This window comes from Anopheles coustani, chromosome 2, assembly GCF_943734705.1.
Source record: "Anopheles coustani chromosome 2, idAnoCousDA_361_x.2, whole genome shotgun sequence".
Classification (NCBI taxonomy): Eukaryota; Metazoa; Arthropoda; class Insecta; order Diptera; family Culicidae; genus Anopheles; species Anopheles coustani.
The window spans coordinates 75739971-75757998 of NC_071289.1; the positions used below are offsets into that span (position 1 = coordinate 75739971).

At 43.8% G+C, this 18028-nt stretch overlaps 5 protein-coding genes across 6 annotated transcripts in view; 3 read left to right on the forward strand and 2 right to left on the reverse strand.

Moving 5' to 3' along the window:
* Positions 1 to 3643: 3643 nt before the first annotated feature.
* LOC131262242 (COP9 signalosome complex subunit 3) lies at positions 3644 to 5967 on the reverse strand. Its single transcript, XM_058264205.1, has 7 exons — positions 5579 to 5967; positions 5356 to 5510; positions 5201 to 5291; positions 4390 to 5120; positions 4142 to 4324; positions 4002 to 4069; positions 3644 to 3816 (listed from the first exon to the last, which is right to left on the reverse strand). Exons 1-7 carry the CDS (start codon positions 5631 to 5633, stop codon positions 3801 to 3803), a joined length of 1299 nt encoding a protein of 432 aa, XP_058120188.1. The 5' UTR covers positions 5634 to 5967; the 3' UTR covers positions 3644 to 3800.
* Positions 5968 to 6451: 484 nt separating this feature from the next.
* Positions 6452 to 8673, forward strand: LOC131262970 (zinc finger protein 433). Its single transcript, XM_058265078.1, has 4 exons — positions 6452 to 6487; positions 6549 to 6595; positions 6666 to 8036; positions 8113 to 8673. Exons 2-4 carry the CDS (start codon positions 6575 to 6577, stop codon positions 8626 to 8628), a joined length of 1908 nt encoding a protein of 635 aa, XP_058121061.1. The 5' UTR covers positions 6452 to 6487; positions 6549 to 6574; the 3' UTR covers positions 8629 to 8673.
* A 1492-nt stretch (positions 8674 to 10165) lies between these two features.
* On the forward strand, positions 10166 to 10804 carry LOC131265030 (arylalkylamine N-acetyltransferase 1-like). Its single transcript, XM_058267291.1, has one exon. The coding sequence runs from the start codon at positions 10166 to 10168 to the stop codon at positions 10802 to 10804; it is 639 nt and encodes a 212-aa protein (XP_058123274.1).
* A 1504-nt stretch (positions 10805 to 12308) lies between these two features.
* Positions 12309 to 13190, forward strand: LOC131265031 (uncharacterized). The gene has a single exon (XM_058267292.1). The coding sequence runs from the start codon at positions 12309 to 12311 to the stop codon at positions 12945 to 12947; it is 639 nt and encodes a 212-aa protein (XP_058123275.1). The 3' UTR covers positions 12948 to 13190.
* Positions 13191 to 14638: 1448 nt separating this feature from the next.
* Positions 14639 to 18028, reverse strand: part of LOC131267341 (cAMP-dependent protein kinase type I regulatory subunit) — a 38028-nt gene continuing 34638 nt past the window's right edge. For both annotated transcript variants that reach the window (XM_058270197.1, XM_058270196.1), the window contains exons 3-5: positions 16872 to 17091; positions 16639 to 16793; positions 14639 to 16571 (exon numbers count right to left, since the gene is read on the reverse strand). In XM_058270197.1, the coding sequence (XP_058126180.1) occupies positions 16350 to 16571; positions 16639 to 16793; positions 16872 to 17091 (597 nt within the window). In that variant the 3' untranslated portion in view covers positions 14639 to 16349. The remainder of the gene's footprint in view (positions 16572 to 16638; positions 16794 to 16871; positions 17092 to 18028) is intronic.

The following is an 18028-nucleotide window of genomic DNA, read 5'->3' on the forward strand; positions in this document are numbered from 1 at the left end:
TTGTTATCAACCGAACCCGAACTCCTGCATGCAAACGCATTGAGCAGGATGGGAGCAAAATTGAAGACTCGCTGGCAGCGTAACGGTTTGTCACTTTTTATCCACCACCAAGGGACACTCTCCATTCGCTGCCCCTTTCCTGGACGTATGTTTTTCCTCTAAACGGACCAAAACTAAAGATATTCGCTAACGGTGTAAGGACACGATGTGTTGGAAATGGATAACGGAATCATGGAGGGGGAGGTGTAAATAAAAGAGTGGCAAAACACGGGAATAGGGTGATTTCTGTGTCTCAATTAGCATAAATTAACGATTAAATTCCAAACACTCTGAAAGCCGTGGCATTCATCGGTTTGTTCCACCCGGGGGGAGCGCATATGCAGTAGAGTTCCGGCATGCAAATTCTATGATTGGCAAATTAGAGTATAACTAGGGGCAAAAGCCCGGGTGGCCAAGGCGACATGATTATATTAGTGTTCACTAGTCCCAACCGTGTCCGGCGGAAGCGCGAGTAATTTATCGAACAAAACTACTGCCAGCGCAAATGACAAAAAAAAAGAAATTTTATTTTTGCGTTTATTACTCCGCACAGAAAGTGATTATTTATGAACCAAAAAAATTAAAGGCGAGCAACAATGAAAATTATGAAATCAAAATCAAAACGGTCACTACCAAAAAAAACGTAAAAACAACATTCAAACTGCCAATACGTTCAATGTTTCAGTGTTATTTCGGTGGGTGGTTTACCGTGGACGCAAACTTTCCTTCCACCCTTAGCTTTGGGTGCCCCCCCCTTGGCTAACCTTTAACACTGTCCATTTTCACTAGCGGTGTTTAGTCCAACAAAGGAAACGAAACGTTTTCCACGACCACGAGTAAATACTTTTCACACAACCATTACTGCCAAAGACGACGACCCGCGGAGGAAAACATATGCGGTGCATATGCATACGTTGTGTTCACGTTAAGTTTATTTCGAAACCCCATGCGTCCCCATTAGCACCTTTATGGGTTGTTTAAGGTGAATCGTATAATCGTTTAGTGTTTGGGAAGTCTCTATTTAATTCAAACGGAAAACAAGAAACGGGCATGTCTTGTCCTTGCTTTATCCTTAGCCGGAATCGGAAATCGAATGTAAGATTGTAAAGAAAAGAGCACTAGGACACATGTTAAGATGCAGCAGAACAGCAGTATTTAATGAAACACTTGTTAAAACTGACGGGGCATTGAAAGCTCCCACGATCGACAGGATAACCGTCTGACCACCTTTCCTTTCCGTACCGTTAGTCCGTATGTTAAATACTGATCTTTTTTCGGTAAATTTTAAAGAACGACTTCGACAAACGTTCTGGTGTGTAAATAGTTATAGATGGTCTAGTCTTTTCAATCTAGTCAATCAAACGAGAATTGAACGGCACGTGTGACGTGCATTCACGTTTCCATCTACAATTGTCATCGATCCCGAATCCCTGCGGAGAGAGAGAGAGTTGAGCAAGAAAATCACATCGTTACGGCGCAAGACAATGAGTCACAAATATTATATTCCTCACGTTCTTGTATTGAATCTTGAATCGTAGAAGTGAAATCTGCACGACGTAGACAGAACCGTTCGAAAGGTTACATCCCGTTCCCTGCCAAAGCAAAAACCTATCCAGCAAAACAACACAAGAGTCCAGTTTGTTCTCGACACTCTCAAGTAATAGTTAAAAAATATTCTGCTGCGAAGAGGGGCAGAACGAAAAACCAAATCACATCCGATAAGTAGCAATAGAGACATTCTTCTTTCTAAAACAATAACTTTTCTCCCCGAAAAAAACAAAACGGTTGTAAATTCAACCTAACGGTAATCTTGTACCCAACAGTTTTGAAAAAAAAAACACACACCTGAGCGTGATTTATGTAAGGATACAATGGGAAATAACACACACAAAACATTACACATTGCGGTCGATGGTCAATACACAGTTGAACAGAGCCAGTGCACCTTCCGGAACAGTTTCAGCTAAAAGTGTTTGAGAGACAAAAAATATCGACGAATTCAAGACTTCATGACAATAAAAGGGCGGATGAGGATGAGGGATTAGTAAAGGCATGGTAAAGTTGATAATAAGAGATAGAAATCGCTAGAAAAAAAGTGGAATGAGTGGAAGTAGAACATGTGAAATAGTAGTAAACACGAGATAGTAGATTTGTATGTAAAACAAGAGGAAAGTAATGGTTCGCGTTCGGAGAAATGGTGCAACAAAAGATGGTAATGGCAAACCCTAAACGAAACGGTTAAATGGAGGTACTTAAATGGATTGAAGGAAACGAATGGATATTGTTCTTAGATTTCAAAACTTCATCCAAAACTTTGGTCGATCATTTGTAGAGCATATGGCGACGGTAGTCTCCGTAATGCAAGCTAAGAAAGAATATGCTTTCTTTGATTGATTTAATTAATACTACCTCCAACAGAAAGGAAACTATCGTCAAATCAGCAAAAGTAAAACTGGATGTGCGACGTTTACTCTTTTTCAAAGCTGCGAAGGAGTGATTGGGTGGGAGGAAAAGGATAAGTGGAGGGGGAAAATAAAAACTTTCACTAAACCGGGACAAAAGAAAACCCTGATCAAACTAAGGCGAGGGGGGAAAAGTAACGAGCAAATATCCACTATGTATGTTGATTTCTGTGACACTTCAAATCAAACCGAACGAGAACGGGCCGGAGGTAAGCAAAACATGGAATTTAAGATAATCTCTCGATGATATAACGATTAGCGAAAACAACAAAAAATCAATAACCGTTCATACTAGTAAGTGCTGGGAAGGACAGTAATTAATTAAAAATAAATTCAAAAGAAACTCAAACCAACGCGAGAACAGCGAGGGGGGAGGATGGGAGTTAGAGTAAATGAAGGTGAGTTTAAAACATTAAAATAATTCCAAAACTACAATTAAACAGAAAGGAAAAGGAATACTAGTGCAGAAATGGAAGGTGCAAAGAGAAAACTGCTAAAACTTACAAACAACAACCAAACATGTAGGAGACAGCAAACGTTTGAGAGCAAGCAGGAAACGTGATTATAGTGTTATGCCCTGCGGATTGCCAGTAAGTAATGGAGAAGAAAAAAAATGGAAAACGATGACTTTACGAAACCCGTTTGAATGAAATTAAAAGATGGAAAAAAACTGAAATGAACAAAATAAAACAAATCAACCATATCATTGAATTTCAAAACAAAACTCTTTACAACATACCATTCGCGGCTTGAGGTGCGTGTTTTGTCATCTGAAAATACATTTCGTGCCAGTTCTCTCGGGACCCTCGTGGCGAGGATCGTTCGATTTCGAATTAAAGAAACAGACTCGATGTCTTTTTTTCGTATTTTGCATGCTTTTTTCTCATCCGTTCCATCGTTTATTTCGTGTCGATCATTTCAAACATCCGACCGCCGGTTGCCTTCCTTCGATGCTTATTTCTCGATAACATCGACGCATTTCAATTAGAGAGTTACGACATTGTTGGAAGGGAACTTTTGGGGGGCGCCTAGAATGGGGACCACGTGCCGTTAAACTTTCATCGACAGCGAGAATGATGTAACCCGGTTGCTGCCGGCCACACATCCACATTGCGGTGGTCACCCGGGGGTTTAGATCAGTGCTGAGATATCTGTTCAATTCGATGGGATGCGCACGAGTCCTTTGCTTCTTCTGTTTTTTTTTTTTTTTGTTTGTCCGCGTTTTTCTTATACCGTTGTTTTACATCTTTCCTCTAGTATCGCTCTTTGATTTTGTTTCTTTTTCAAACGTTAACAAATTTACTCAGTTGGATCACTGCAATGGGAGGGAGATAGAAAAATGCATTGAAAAAGTGTGCGATTTTTGGGCGGCTATACAAAAAAGGCAAAACAAACACATAAATACAAACTTCATCATAAAAATCCAAACCAATTCTTTGAAGGCTCGAAAAACACTACCTAATATTATTTCCATACCTCTCAAATGACTTCCTCACTTACCCGCTGAATGCTTTCGAAGTACAGCCGATACCGTCGTCTTCTTGATTGCCGAACGATTTTTTAACAAACTGTCGGAAAGGAGAAAAACGGTTTGAATATTGAAAGAAAGCAGACATCCCCATCCCATTTTTTTTACATACCACTGGGTTGAGCATTATTTCCTCGTCCATCTTAAGGACCTGCTTGTTCAGCTCCATCACAGAACCAATCTCTGCCTGCACCTTGTCGAACATCTCCTGATTATTGTACTGTTCCGGGTCATCCTTAAACACGACCATACCGTCCTTCTGGTTGATGCTGGCAAAGATTTCTCCCGATTTGATCTGCACAATGCACAAGCAGATGGTTTGTTATCTGTTCCCGTTTTCCGCCCTTAACGCCTTCTTACCATATTGAGAATATACTTTTCCGCCTCGGCCGGTCCACTGAGCTGCACCCGGCTGGCCACGTCCGCCAACGAGAGCGTGAGGAAGGTTTTCGTCAGCCGCTGTATGTTCTTCTTGTACAGCGAGGCGACCACCTGCTTCACCAGGCCCATGTTGGTGTCGCGCAGAAACACGTCGCGAAACTTGTTGACCACGTTGCGCACCTCGTCGCTAGACGAGGTATTGTAAGCGGTAGAAAGGTCGTGGTACGCATGGCTCAGCGGCTTCATAAACCGTGTGATCACCTGCGACGAGTACTTCGGTATCGGGAGCACCTTGCCGTGCAGGATGAGCGCCACCAGGATGTACTTCTTGTACGACTCGAGCATAATGTGCGACATCGCCAGGGCGGGCGTCGAGACGGCCACCTCGAAAAAGTACAGCGCCCGCTCGTAGTTTTTGACCGCGGCGTAGATCATGCCACCGTAGTAGTAGTACAGTAGGAAGTACTTCGTGTCCGCATTGTTGTCGTCGGTGGTGGCGATCGCGGTGATGTCGATGTCCAGCACCCGTATCGCCGGATTGAACACCTTCGCGCACAGGCACAGCTGGCAGAGGTCGGCATGGATAGGCGTGAGCTGGCTGTTGAACAGGCGGATCTTTTCGACCGCCTGCGCCAGCACGTGGATGCCCTGGATGATGTGCTGTTTGGTTTTCACCAACGCGTTCGTGAGGTGATGGCAGAGCTCATAGTCTACGGTGAAAGGAAGGTATTTTGTTATGTAGATCATTGAACATACAACTACGAAAAGACCACCATGGCATCCAACTTACAAACTTGTGGTGCATGTCGAACCTGCTCGCCATTACAAAGCGTGATAAATTCCCGTACGCTTCGCAGGACGTTCTCTGTTTCGTCTACATTCTGCGCATGGAAAGACCAAGGAGTATTAAAAAATGTTCCAATAAAACTCATTTCGGTAACATACACTCGAATCGTTAAATTTGGCTGCTAGCACAAACAACACTCCGAGCGAGTGCTGTTGCACGTCTAACGTTTCCAGGACGTTGTCCAAGATGTTGCCGTTCTTTGTGACCAGCTCGCTCGACTCGACTAAATATTCTGCCAGTTCGCGAAAATTTCCTAAAACCGAGAATATGCCACTTTGGTGAATGTTTCCGGCGACCCGCCTGGTGCATAATACCACTCACCTGCGCTACTTTGTGCACGGACATGGTTAACAAAATGCTCTAACGGTGAGGCCATTGTTTACTAGCTTTGTGGACCTACGACAGCGACAACGACGGCAAAGGGCTATGGCGATCCTTGGATCGGACTTCTTTTCCGAACTAAACAGACTCACTGCGAAGGAAACCTATGCTAACCGATTGTTTTGATGCCTGCTGCAGGAATGGAGCGGTTTTCTCGAGATGGATTTGTTATCTCAGGTCGGCCTTGGATTTATCGCTGGCACTGCTGGCCTCAGGGCACGGCGAATCAACCGGAGAGCCAGGAAATGTCTTTCCAGCACGAAAATATCACGCCGGAAAGAATTCGCACCACTAATTTTGCAACTTGTATAATAGCACACCGTCATAAACGCTTTACGGACTAGACATTGTTGTCAATCCTCGGTATTGTCAAAATCAAGGCCTGTCGTAAACTGAAGGTTGCCTCAAAATTATACACGATAATTAACAATAATTTGTGGAAATCCACGAATCTACCATTCATGCAATGGTTTAAGCAGTGCCACACAAAATATTATTTTTAGAGCAAGGCCCATTAGTAATTAAAACAGGTACAAACTATTGTAAACGTACTATTTTGTATACGTTCATGTAAAGCAACCTGCAGTTTTCAAATTACATAGCCTTGGCTGCCTACTCGAAACTTTGACAACCGGGCTTCAACCGAATTCGAGCAAGAATTAATTTCTTTTAGTTTTGCAAAGAAAAAACGTCTATTTACAATAAAGAAAATTAAGCGGATAGCCATGAGCATTTCTTCTTTTCTTTAAACTCATTTGTTTTATGTTATTTGGAGTAATCGCTTAATGTAGTAAGAAAATAGAAATGAAAATGCAGCCATCTTGGCAACACTGAACTGCTGTAAAATCAGTAAACAAATCAAACGAAAACGCCGAAAGCCAAAAGTAAACAAATCAATCTACTATTTTAGGAAACATCCACTTTCATACCGATTAAATGCATTCATCAACATCATCGGTAAATTGTGCAGTCGCAGAATCCAGTTTGAATTAGTCAAACAAACAAACTTGTCTTTATTCTTCTTCAGGACGATGAGCTGGACGACGTGATCGCGTACAGCCCGTACGCAACGGACAATGAGCTGGACGACGTGATCGCGTACAGTCCGTACGCGACGGATGGTGAAGCAAATGTAGACGACGAGCTAAGCCCACCGCGAGGACCAGAACAGGCCGGAAATGAACCGCAGCAGTGCAAACTTTGTCACGCCATTGTGCCCACAATGCGCGAGCTGATCATTCACTTTCTCCTGCATCACGAAGTGGCGGGCGATGGGTCACTGCGTGCAATATCAAAACGAGAATCCAAGGCTTTACCGGATGTGCAGCAAAAGTACGTTTGCGGTATGTGCGGGGTCGAGTGTTTCGATACGATGCGCGAAACCAAGCGGCATATGTTTGAAGAGCATGGCTATCGGGATGAAGAAGCACGTGACTCCGGGGCCGATTACTCGTCGGATGATCATTCCGACGGATCGACCGACACGAACGTGTCCGTCGAAGGTTCCGACAACGACTCGATCGACGGCGTTTCGTCGGGCATGGTTTCGGAAATGTCATCCAGCACCCAGTACGTTTCTTCGCCAGACTCCCGACGAACGCGAGGCCGTTCATACAGCCTTTCCTCTTCGGAGTACGAACCGGAGCAAGCGGATCGGCCGGGGGAGTTCGAAAATTATTTACGCTCGATCACGCTAAAATCTTTGATGGCAAAGTTCAAATCCGAGCTATACCACAAATGCTCCCGCAAAGGCTGCCAGTACAAGTTTGTGACGAGCGGGGCACGAGAACGGCACCTTCAATGCCATACGGAGGACAACGAACCGGGGCCATCGAATGTGGCTAGCGGTGGAAAAAGGAAGCGGTTCAGCTTCAAATGCACGCAGTGTGAGCAGAGGTTCGACTCGTGGAAGCCATGTCTGCTACACCTGTGGCACAACCATCAGATCGACCTAGGAATGATGCAGTGTCCAGTGTGCGACAAACGGTTCGGGTACGTCGTGCACGTATTTAATCACCTTCAGACCCATCGCCCCAGGTCGATGCGTGAAATTCGATGTCGCATTTGCAGCCAACGGTTTGCCAACAACGCCCAACGGTCGGTCCATGAAGCGCTGCACCGAAAAAAGGGTCACCACATGGCACTGGATGTCGTCCAGGAGGAGGAGGAGATGGCATGCGAACCGAGGGAGGTGAAACTAGCACCGAAAACTAGGGAACCCAAACCAAAACGTCCGGTCAAACGGCGAACCAGCTCCAGTCGTCTGTGTAAGTTGTGCAAGCGCATGTTTGCCAACGCAAAAATCCTCTCGAAGCACGTCCAAACGGTTCACTTGAAGATCAAACCGTTCATTTGCAACGTTTGTGGATACAAATGCGCACGGAAGGTCACCCTTAATGTGAGTCATAATTCCAAGGAGATCTCGTGTTTGGAGGCTTGCTCTTACAAATTTATCTTTCTCCTTTCCCTCACAGATCCACATGCGCCAGCATTCCGGAGTGAAACCCCTCGCATGCCAAAGCTGCTCGTTCCAGACGGCCGATCCGAGCGCACTGCACTATCACAAGCGCCGCCACCAGAGGGAAAAACTATACAAGTGTCGCACGTGCGGTTTCAACACGGTCCAACCGACTGTCCTTAAGCAGCACATCCAGCGCCGTCATCCGCAGGAGTACGAGCGGCTCAAGTGTCGGCTGTGTAGCTACGCGTCAATCAACGCCCAAAACCTACGGCGCCATGTGGCCGAGCACGACGCGGGACTGATCGTGGGAGATGAGCGTGAGAACGATCGACACGAACAGGAATCACACGCGTCGCCACGAAGCGTGTCACGGACGGAGGTGAAAAATGTGCCGGAGATTTCGCTCGATTGCTTTTTACCACCGGAAAGTGCCGATTCGGTGGTGCACGATGCCGGTGGTATTACGATTCCGGCGGTGGACGGTCCAGTGCCCGTTGCGCATTCCGAGGATACACAGTTTCCGCTTTAAGTGGAAATTCCACTTTAAGATGCTGCGAAAAAGCCAATGTCTACAATAAACAAAGAATGAAAAGAATCAAATAGGTTTGAATTTATTGAATGGTTTTGGTTTAAGTGTTCGTTCCTTAGACCTTAGAGACTCATCTTTAATTAATCCATTTAAAACATGTTCAGCAAAATGTAGATCATTGTTTGAAAACTTAACTGAAATGGTGATCTTCAATACTGCAGATACATTTTTACGTCAGGCATTCTAAAAAGCTTCGAATTAAACCAGACAAATGTTAAACATGTGAACGCAACACGATCGTGTGAGAATGCGACGCCATTCAACCTCGATTGTAATGTAAATGAAAAGCGCATGGTCCCACACCCCATTTGCATATCTGAGCACACGTTTCCACCCCCTTAAAACAGTGATTAGATATGGGGAAATTAAGGTCAAAAATAGGCTCATGTATTCAGTTGTGGGCAGGGGCGGATCAAGCGGTACGCAAAGTAAGCGGCCGCGGGGGGCCTCGAGCTGATAGGGGGCCTCGAAGCAGCGATTGTGCCTAAATTTTTTTTTCAAGCTGCTCTCACAAACAAAACATATCACATATTATGTAAGTAATTGTAAATTCAGAAGACGAAAACAATGTTACAAAAACAGAAGCAAAATCATTAATATCAAAAATGGAAAAATATGAAACAATCCTAATGATCATTCTCTGGAACAATACTTTGCAGCGATTCAATGCTACTAGCAAATCGCTACAATCTGTAGAATGTGAATTATTTAAAGGTTCGATGTAACTTAAATTGCTAGATCAATTTTTACAGACATTTCGTGATGAAGACAAGAACTATTCACGCGTGCGCAAAGATACAAGGAAGCTTTAGAACCTTTTAGAACTTTTTTTGATCGTTAGAATACATAAAAAATATGTATAAAAATGATATTGATGGCCCTACATTAGAGGCAGAATTAAAACACTTTACTCAAATAATACGAGAAGATGAGACTAGAACTAATTATAACAAAAATGTAAATATAATGGACATATATAAAATAGCTAGGAATATGTTATGTACTTTTCCAAACGTAGAAATATTGATTAAGATATTTTTAACATTACCTATGTCCAACGCATCAGGTGAACGTTCATTTTCAGTTTTAAAAAGAGTGAAAATTTTTTGCGAAGCACAATTGGAGAAGAAAAGCTAGCAACTATAATAGATGACTTGGCAAGAAAAAGGTAAAAAAAACATATTTCATAAAGAAATTTTAAATATAAAGTTTATTATTAAACTTCCCGGTATCGCTTAGGATTATTTGTAATACTGAAATATACCATTGTATGTGGTATAAATTTTCTTTGAGATGATGTGATATTGAGAAATTACGAATATACACAGAATATGTGGTAATAATAAAAACAGCTCTTCGCGCTCCAAGTTTGATTGATCCCAAAAAAACACATACATTTTTTTTTTATTTGGGGGCCTCAAAATGCCTACCGCCTAGGGCCTCCAATATCCTTGATCCGCCACTGGTTGTGGGTACGATGCGTTCCAGTGCAGACATCGAATACGTCATTGCAGACGACTCGGATCGTGAAGCAGTCCGGAATGTGTTGGCCACTTTCTTCTACCCCGAGGAACCGTTAACGATCGCCCATCGGGACGGTGCCGCTGTAACGCCAGACGATATGGACAACTATCTTTCCTTTCTCGATCACAACGGTGTAATCGTGGCTAGGCTTCGATCGAATCCCACCGAGCTGGTGGGCATTTCGATCGGTAGTCCCACGGACAGTGCCCTCAACGTTCCGATAGAAACCCGTAAGTTTGCAGACATTGTTGCGTTTCTCGGGTTGCTCTACGAACGTGCCTCCCTGCGGGCGCTTGGTTCCCGTCCTGCGTACAACGTGCACGCCCTCGCGGTGAATCCGGCTTATCGGGGCCTTGGGATCGGTCGACGGCTGATGGAGGAGCAGATTGCTCTGGCCAAGCAATGCAGCCAGCGAGCCTTCGACTCCGTGACGGTGGACGCAACGGGACCGTTCTCTGCCCGGATCATGCTTCAGGTGGGAATGAAGGAAATTCACCGGATGCGTTTCGAAGACTACAAAGATGATCAAGGAAACCCCGTTTTTCGAATGGCGCCTGAGGCAGAAGTTATTACTTTCGAAAAGATGCTGTAGGATGCTGTGATATGGCACATAGTGGGTGACAGGCAATTCCATACTTGCCACGAAACTCATGAAGCAAACATGCACTAATATAGTAGTAGGCTGTGTAAGTTGTAAAAAAAATGTTCTAAAAATGCGTGGCATTCAACGTTTATTTAATTTTTAATCATTTAAAGAGCTAATAAAAGCAACCACAAGAAGGAGTATAAATGTATTGAAGCACATGAAACATTAAAAAAATATTTTAAACAAGTAATCAATTTCGTTACCCGTACTCTGCTTTCCATGGGAACACGTGGTTCAGTTTCCTTTCACTACTTTTCGAAAAGAGGGAGAAAATTTCAATACTACTCCTACCCTTTCTCCTTACGTCCTTTTAATCATTTCAGATGTACAAACTATGAATAGGTTCCATCTTGCCTGCAGGTAATGGTGTCTGCTTGACAATAGGGCAACCAAAAAATTATCGAGATCAAGCTGTTCAATATATTTTGTTAAACCTACCAAAATCAATATGGGTTTATATCAACTAGGCAGAGTGTATGCGTACGCATTACTTGAAATCAATAGACACCGACTTCCTGAGTAGATATTGCTTATCGTGGTGATCAAACGGGACGAAGATATCTACGTACAGGCTATAAAACTTCAAGATATCATGCCAACTTAGATGGTCCGACGGGCCAGGTAGTTGACCTCCAAAAAACTAGTTAGATCAAGCGTCCAGTAAAACAAGGGGAAAACGTCCCAAGCACGCTTTTGAGACGAATATCAGATCCCAATTTAAAATTTTCGGCCAGCGCTCGGATCTCTCGGTCACATTTTCGCATTCGCTCTTGCTTCTTGCTTGCGTATGTTGCTCTCTATTCTTCGTGCACCTTTGGATGTCCATAATTCTGAGTTGGTTTTTGCCACTCTAATTTGTTATCCTTTTTTGCTAGCTGCTTCCACACGTTTGATATCTTCTAAAAACCATATTCCCATAGGATTCCAGATGAGGCATCGACATCAGAACGTTACGAGATGTTCTGCTAGCAATATGTCAAATAAAAATATTTTGATAAAAAAATTACGACTCTCAATTCATGGTAGTCAAAATACACTACAGAATGTTCTTCACGAAGCGAATGGCACATAATCATTCAACGATTAATATTTAGGGTGAGCGAGGCACATCCAAAAGCCGCAACGTTGCCGTACGGTAGCCAAAGAGCCATCAATTATTTGTCTTCTAATAAAAACATGTTTAAAGGAACCTGCCGAAATGTTTGAAAATTGATAATGCTTTCGAAGGTTTCTCGTGCGCCGAGCTTTTGTTGGAACGTGACCGAAAAGCTTGTCGAGAAAGCACGTGTTCACGAGACAGAGTTATAGCTTGGGTAGCCCCTCCAATGGATCGATAATGAAAAGCTCGTGCTCTCACACACCACACATGGGGGTTTTAGTACACGTTTCCCTCCCCTCAAAACGGAAAAATGTAGGTCATCATTGTCTCACACATTCAGTTGTTGGTACGATGCGGTCCAGTCGAGACATCGAATACGTCACTGCAACGCGTTCGGATCGTGAAGCTGCCCGGGCCGCGTTGGCAAATTACTACTGCCCCGAGGAACCACTGACGTTCTCCCACCGGGACGGTCCTGCCATTACACCAGACGATATGGACAATTATCTTTCCTTTCTCGATCACAACGGTGTCATCGTGGCTAGGCTTCGAGCGGATCCCACCGAGCTGGTGGGCATTTCGATCGGTAGTCCCACGGACAGTGCTCTCAACGTTCCGATCGAAACCCGCAAGTTTGCCGACATTGTTGCATTTCTCGGGATGCTCTACGAACGTGCCTCCCTGCGGGCGCTTGGTTCTCGACCTTCGTACAACGTGCACGCCCTCGCGGTGAACCCGGCTTATCGGGGTCTTGGGATCGGTCGACGGCTGATGGAAGAGCAGATTGCTCTGGCTAAGCAATGCAGCCAGCGAGCCTTCGACTCCGTGACGGTGGACGCAACGGGACCGTTCTCAGCCCGCATCATGCTTCAAGTGGGAATGAAGGAAATTCACCGGATGCGTTTCGAAGACTACAAAGATGATCAAGGAAACCCCGTGTTCCGAATGGCGCCTGGGGCTGAAGTTATTACGTTCGAAAAGATGCTGTAGGACGGATACAGTTTTGTGATAACAGTTAAACTTAAGAAGGAGCGATAAATATCCTGTATTGAAACAGATTTCTGTTTGTATTGGTTTATTCCACTCTTTACATCCATTTTACATACTTTTACATTCTCTACTAGTGCGCACTTTCCCAGGAAAACAGACAGACTTGAAAAATCATTCACGACTTTCCTCGATCTCGTTTTTCTCGTTTCAACGAACTGTAACCCTGTCTTCCTCAGACCAAATCTACAATGAAATGATTGAAATACGATTTCAACAACGTTTCACAATGGTGCCAATTGATTGTTAGTGAATCAGATGATCGGTAAAAGACTTGTCAAAAGATCTACAACAAAAAAGGTTAATTTATAAATCAAAATAACGTTAAAACGAAACCAATGATTCACTAAACGAGAAAAGAAAAATGGTATAGGGAAAAACGAAAGCAATTTCATTGTCGATATTTATTCTCCTGTCGACGTGGTTCCTTTTACTACGACCGTTTGGGAAAGAGAGGAAGAAGTTCAATACTACTTTAAGATTTGGCTTGGCGGATGTTTAGACAGAAATAGAAACGATATCTAATCATCTCCACCCTTCGTTTCCTACAGCAGCCGCTAGGTTCCTAGTTCTAGCAGAAATACTCGAAAAATGATCATGAAAAAGTTGGATGATCCGAAACGCGCCAGCTTCCATATTTTCCCTCTAGTTACTTTAGCGGGCATTTATCGAGTTTTAGTAGTCACAAGAACGGAAGTGATTTAAACGATGTCTATTTTGCACGCATCTTTTTTGCTATTGAAAATTACAAGACAGTCCCCTACAGTAGCTAAAGCGACTTCAACGGACGTGGAACGATTGCGGTGCGTGAAGAGAGAGTTGGAGAATCCAAAAAGTATTTCCTAGAGTTTTTCTACGCTTTTCTAAAAACGCTATCCGCCTATGCGTGTAGTAATGAATCGTTTGTTTGGGGGCAGATTGGTAAAACTGTGTTATTGATACGTTAGTTTGCGCCCTGTTATCCAGTTTAGAAGAAAAATATAAAAAATAATAAAGGTCCAGCCTTGTCTACGGGTAATGCATCCTGCTCTAGAGCTCTACTATCATAGCATTAGTTTGCATCTAGCATCATTCATGCGTCTTAAAAACTTAAAAACGAAAATAGCGGGAAAGAAAATTAATCTAATTAAAGCCCTTATAAACTAGTTTCCGCAGGCGCGCGCGTAGGAAACAGCGTGTAAGCATCAAACAAACATTAGTTTAACTGAAAACCCCACATGAAAGAGTGTACCGTGAAGCCGTTCTTCGGTGTCGATAGTGAGAAAATATTTACTGCGCGCATTTAGAGCATCGCCTCGTCGATCTCTTAATCACTTTTGATCTGTCTCGGCCGACAAACACTCAACATCATTGTCCGATTTTCGTTTTAGGTTTTATTTGGATTTTCCTGCTTTGCTTTTTTGTTTGTTTGTTTTTTTTACATTAAAACATCTCACAAGGCAACATCACATCTTTTAAGGATTTTGTGTCGCATGACCTATGCGCGGGCTATGAATATGCATGAATATGTATGTAAAGTATGTGTGTTTGTTTGTGTTTTTTTTTCTTGATGACAAAAGGACACTCCGTTCCCCGCGTTTATCGGGTACGTTACCACTAGAGAAACATTCATATGAACCCTTTCCCCGACGATTCGAAAAGGAAACTTCACAAGCTCTCCGAAAACCTTGCAACGTGCGTGATATGATATTTATGAAGAAAAGATTTCACAGAAAAAGGCCAACCCTCCCGATCATCGTAAAGAAACGTATGATCGGCAGACGCTCGTTGAGAAAACGACTGTTTTTGTTCGATTTTAAAACGATTAGTGACGGAGCGGTGAGCGGTACGTTAGGGCCGGTTTGGGTTCCGGCCACGTTCTCTCATGCTGTTACATTCAAACAGTTGTACACCAAACAGTTAAAAACGTTGAGAGAAATATGTATACCTGTGTACGAACAGCTAGTGTGTCAACCGGAGTTTTACACACTTAACCTGTGTTCGGTTCAATGTTTGTTTTCATAATTGTGCTTGCAAACCGACAACATTTTTCTCCATGATACCACTACTCCTAACTTTAATTGTTGTTTTGTGTTTTTTTTTTGTCCAAAGTTTTCTCACCCTCATCCACATTGTTGTGGGCGGTCTAATCCTTTCAAGTTTAATTTGCCAATTGTGTGATTAAAAATGCAAACAGGGCCCCATCATCGAACTTCTGTCACACATTCCGATTCTGCATCCTATTAATACCTTGCTGTTCTCGTTCATCACTATCTCTTCAGTTCACGGATGCAGCCCTACTGATCAATTTATAAATAATTGTCCTACGTTGGGTTACGGGGGGGTTCCTTTCCATCACTATGATCCATTCCCTTTCGCGTTCACACCTCGGCAAGTAATACAATAATGTACGTACACCGGACGCGGGCCATCCTTTGACCTAGCGTCTCCAATTGAAATGTTTGCTGCCTTTCTGCCTTGGCCTACTCTTTCCTTCTCGCTCGACGCCTGCTCTGTCAGCTATAAATAGTTAACTAATTTTATCCGTTAATTTATAGAGATGACAGTTTGCATTAATTAAGACGATTTTTTTTTTCATTTATGTTTGCGGTTGAAAACTTTTACCCTCATCATTCGATCCGATCGTTACCAAGCGCTGCGAGCGAAATTTTGCACGTCGTCGCCTACTAATAACACTACATCCTTCCCTATTTTTTCTATCGTGGTGTTTCTAAAACACTTCTCTCGTCTCCCTTTGGACACTCGCTCTCTTACATTTTGCATCCTTTTTACTTCTTTTGTTTGGCTCTACAACCACCACCCATCCCACTACTGTTAAGTAAACTATGCACACGCGACCCAAACATCTGGCCACAATGCTGACGTGTCCTCAGCCTTCACACCGGTGTTTGGCATGGGCTTGTTGCTTGCTTGCATTGGGGGCAACAGATGGCCATGTTCGTGACCCTGGGGACAACCTTACCAAACGTCGCTACCAAACGTAGTTAGAAACAAAGCTCCATACACTGCTTTGATGGTGAAAACATTATCTGAATTGCATTGATTATAAACGGCCGCTTAGCCCGGGACCCATAGGCTTCTTGTTTTTGTCCTTTGCTGACGTGTTTCTTCACAAGCGGTAGAAGTAATGGTACACGCTGCTAGAGCACGCTCGTCCAGTGCTGTGACGTACAGTATGGGGTCGCTTCTACTGCTTTTTTGATTTTGTTAATCATGTTATCGCTCACTACCGCACAAGAAAAAATGTGAGTCGCTAGTCGACGGGCGAAACTTGTTTTGCAGCGAACAAAGCGAACCCTACAGACTAAGAAAGCCGGCCTGCGATAGCTGGGGCTTGCATCCTCCTTAAACGGACAGCGAAACGAAGCTGTTATACTGCGTGATGTTTCGCTTCAGGATGTCCGCGCACAGGCCAAGCACCCGCTCGAATCGGGCCCGATCGAGCTTGACGCACTTGAGCGGCCCGCGGGCGATGACGGTGGCGGCACGGGGACGATCGAGCAGTAGTGCAATCTCACCAAAATAGTCCGACGGTCCGAGCCGTCCCACTTCCGCTGCCTCTTCGTTCTAAAATCATGAAATTGAAAGCGCATTAGAGTACGTTTGAGATGAAGATCTACCCACTCCCTCTTACCTCTCCCCGTTTCTGCATAACGGTGGCGCATCCTTCGACGATGATGTAGAAGTCATTACCAGGTTCACCCTGTTTCACAATCGTTTCGCTGTCCTCGAAGCTGACCGGTTCCAGCGCATCGGCCACAGTGAGCCGTTCCCATTTGTCCAGACTCTCTACAAGATTATCCGACAACGTAAAGAATCGATTAAATATGTGAAAAACGGAATGTCAAGGGGAATTGATATACGCACCCAAAATGGACACACGCGACAGGAACTCCTCGTACATCTTGCGCTTGCGGATCGTCGAACCCATCAGAATGCGGCGGTACGAGTCCCGGTCGATGCCCCACAGCTTCACGTCGGTTTTGGCACGAACGGTGGCCGCACGGGGCGTACCGTAGATCAGGGCCAGCTCGCCGAAGCTGCCACCCTCGCTGATCGTCGTCACCTGTTCGTTATTTACAAACACCTGCAAAGAGAAGGGAAAGCAAAGGTAGTTTAAAGTAATCCGGAAGTAGACCTCAATGCAATTAAAACGAACGTTAGCATCAGTCTCGCGTAGCTTGTCAACATGTGCAGACATTTGTCTCTTTCTGGAGTATGTCTATTATGAAGGGATGAAACTGCAGCAAAATAATCACAGACCACACTGCACCATTCAGGTGAAATCCAAGAAAGGTCTACAGTAATCAAAATTATTATAAGCATATCTCGTCTTTGATGACTAGATTAGTTGAAGTCCTTTTAATATAATTGTATTACATAAGGCGTATTTCTAAGATAACAGTGTTTGACAACCAGTTAAAATTAAAAAGAAAATGAATGAGAATCGATGAGCTGGTAGGGTAATTATTTAAATGTGTCAGAAGGCAAAAGAAAAACTGACAAATCGAATCAAAATCGGATAATATTTTGATAATGAAAATCTCCTAAATTATCATCATTTTAACTCTCGAAGGCTTGGTAGAGCACTTTCGCCATAAAGGATTTGAAGTGAATAAAAAAAAAGGGCACTCTTGTTAAATGTATCCCAAGCACTGCCATCTATCATAACAAACATTACTGCAAATGGCCTCCAGTGAACACGTAGGAGGCTTCCGAGGTGCCACATTGCCCTGAGAGTGTATCTGGCTGAGGTTTTTGTTCTGTTCTGCATACATCCGATGAGGGCATGTTCTGGGACAACGGACTGTGCAACGTGAACACAACAGCACCAAACGAACACAAACGACCAAACGAACGAACGAACGAACGTGGGGTCATCTTTCAGTGGGATAAGTTTTAATTAGAAAAAGTTGTACATTTCCTTTCCCACACCCAGCCCTTCTCCCATCACGGCTATGGGACACAATCGGTTCCCTCTGGCCTATAGGGGATCAAAAACACATATGGAACGGAGGTTACGG

What these genes read in the sequence shown, in the direction of transcription:
- LOC131262242 (XM_058264205.1), bottom strand. Translation starts at nt 5,633, where the DNA reads ATGGCCTCACCGTTAGAGCATTTTGTTAACCATGTCCGTGCACAAAGT. An exon ending in CCAAATTTAACGATTCGAGT is followed by an intron (nt 5,292 to 5,355) that starts GTATGTTACCGA and finishes TTCCATGCGCAG; the next exon opens with AATGTAGACGAAACAGAGAA. An exon ending in AAAAGTATATTCTCAATATG is followed by an intron (nt 4,325 to 4,389) that starts GTAAGAAGGCGT and finishes TGCATTGTGCAG; the next exon opens with ATCAAATCGGGAGAAATCTT.
- LOC131262970 (XM_058265078.1), top strand. Translation starts at nt 6,575, where the DNA reads ATGCATTCATCAACATCATCG. An exon ending in TGCATTCATCAACATCATCG is followed by an intron (nt 6,596 to 6,665) that starts GTAAATTGTGCA and finishes ATTCTTCTTCAG; the next exon opens with GACGATGAGCTGGACGACGT. An exon ending in CACGGAAGGTCACCCTTAAT is followed by an intron (nt 8,037 to 8,112) that starts GTGAGTCATAAT and finishes TTTCCCTCACAG; the next exon opens with ATCCACATGCGCCAGCATTC.
- LOC131265030 (XM_058267291.1), top strand. Translation starts at nt 10,166, where the DNA reads ATGCGTTCCAGTGCAGACATCGAATACGTCATTGCAGACGACTCGGAT.
- LOC131265031 (XM_058267292.1), top strand. Translation starts at nt 12,309, where the DNA reads ATGCGGTCCAGTCGAGACATCGAATACGTCACTGCAACGCGTTCGGAT.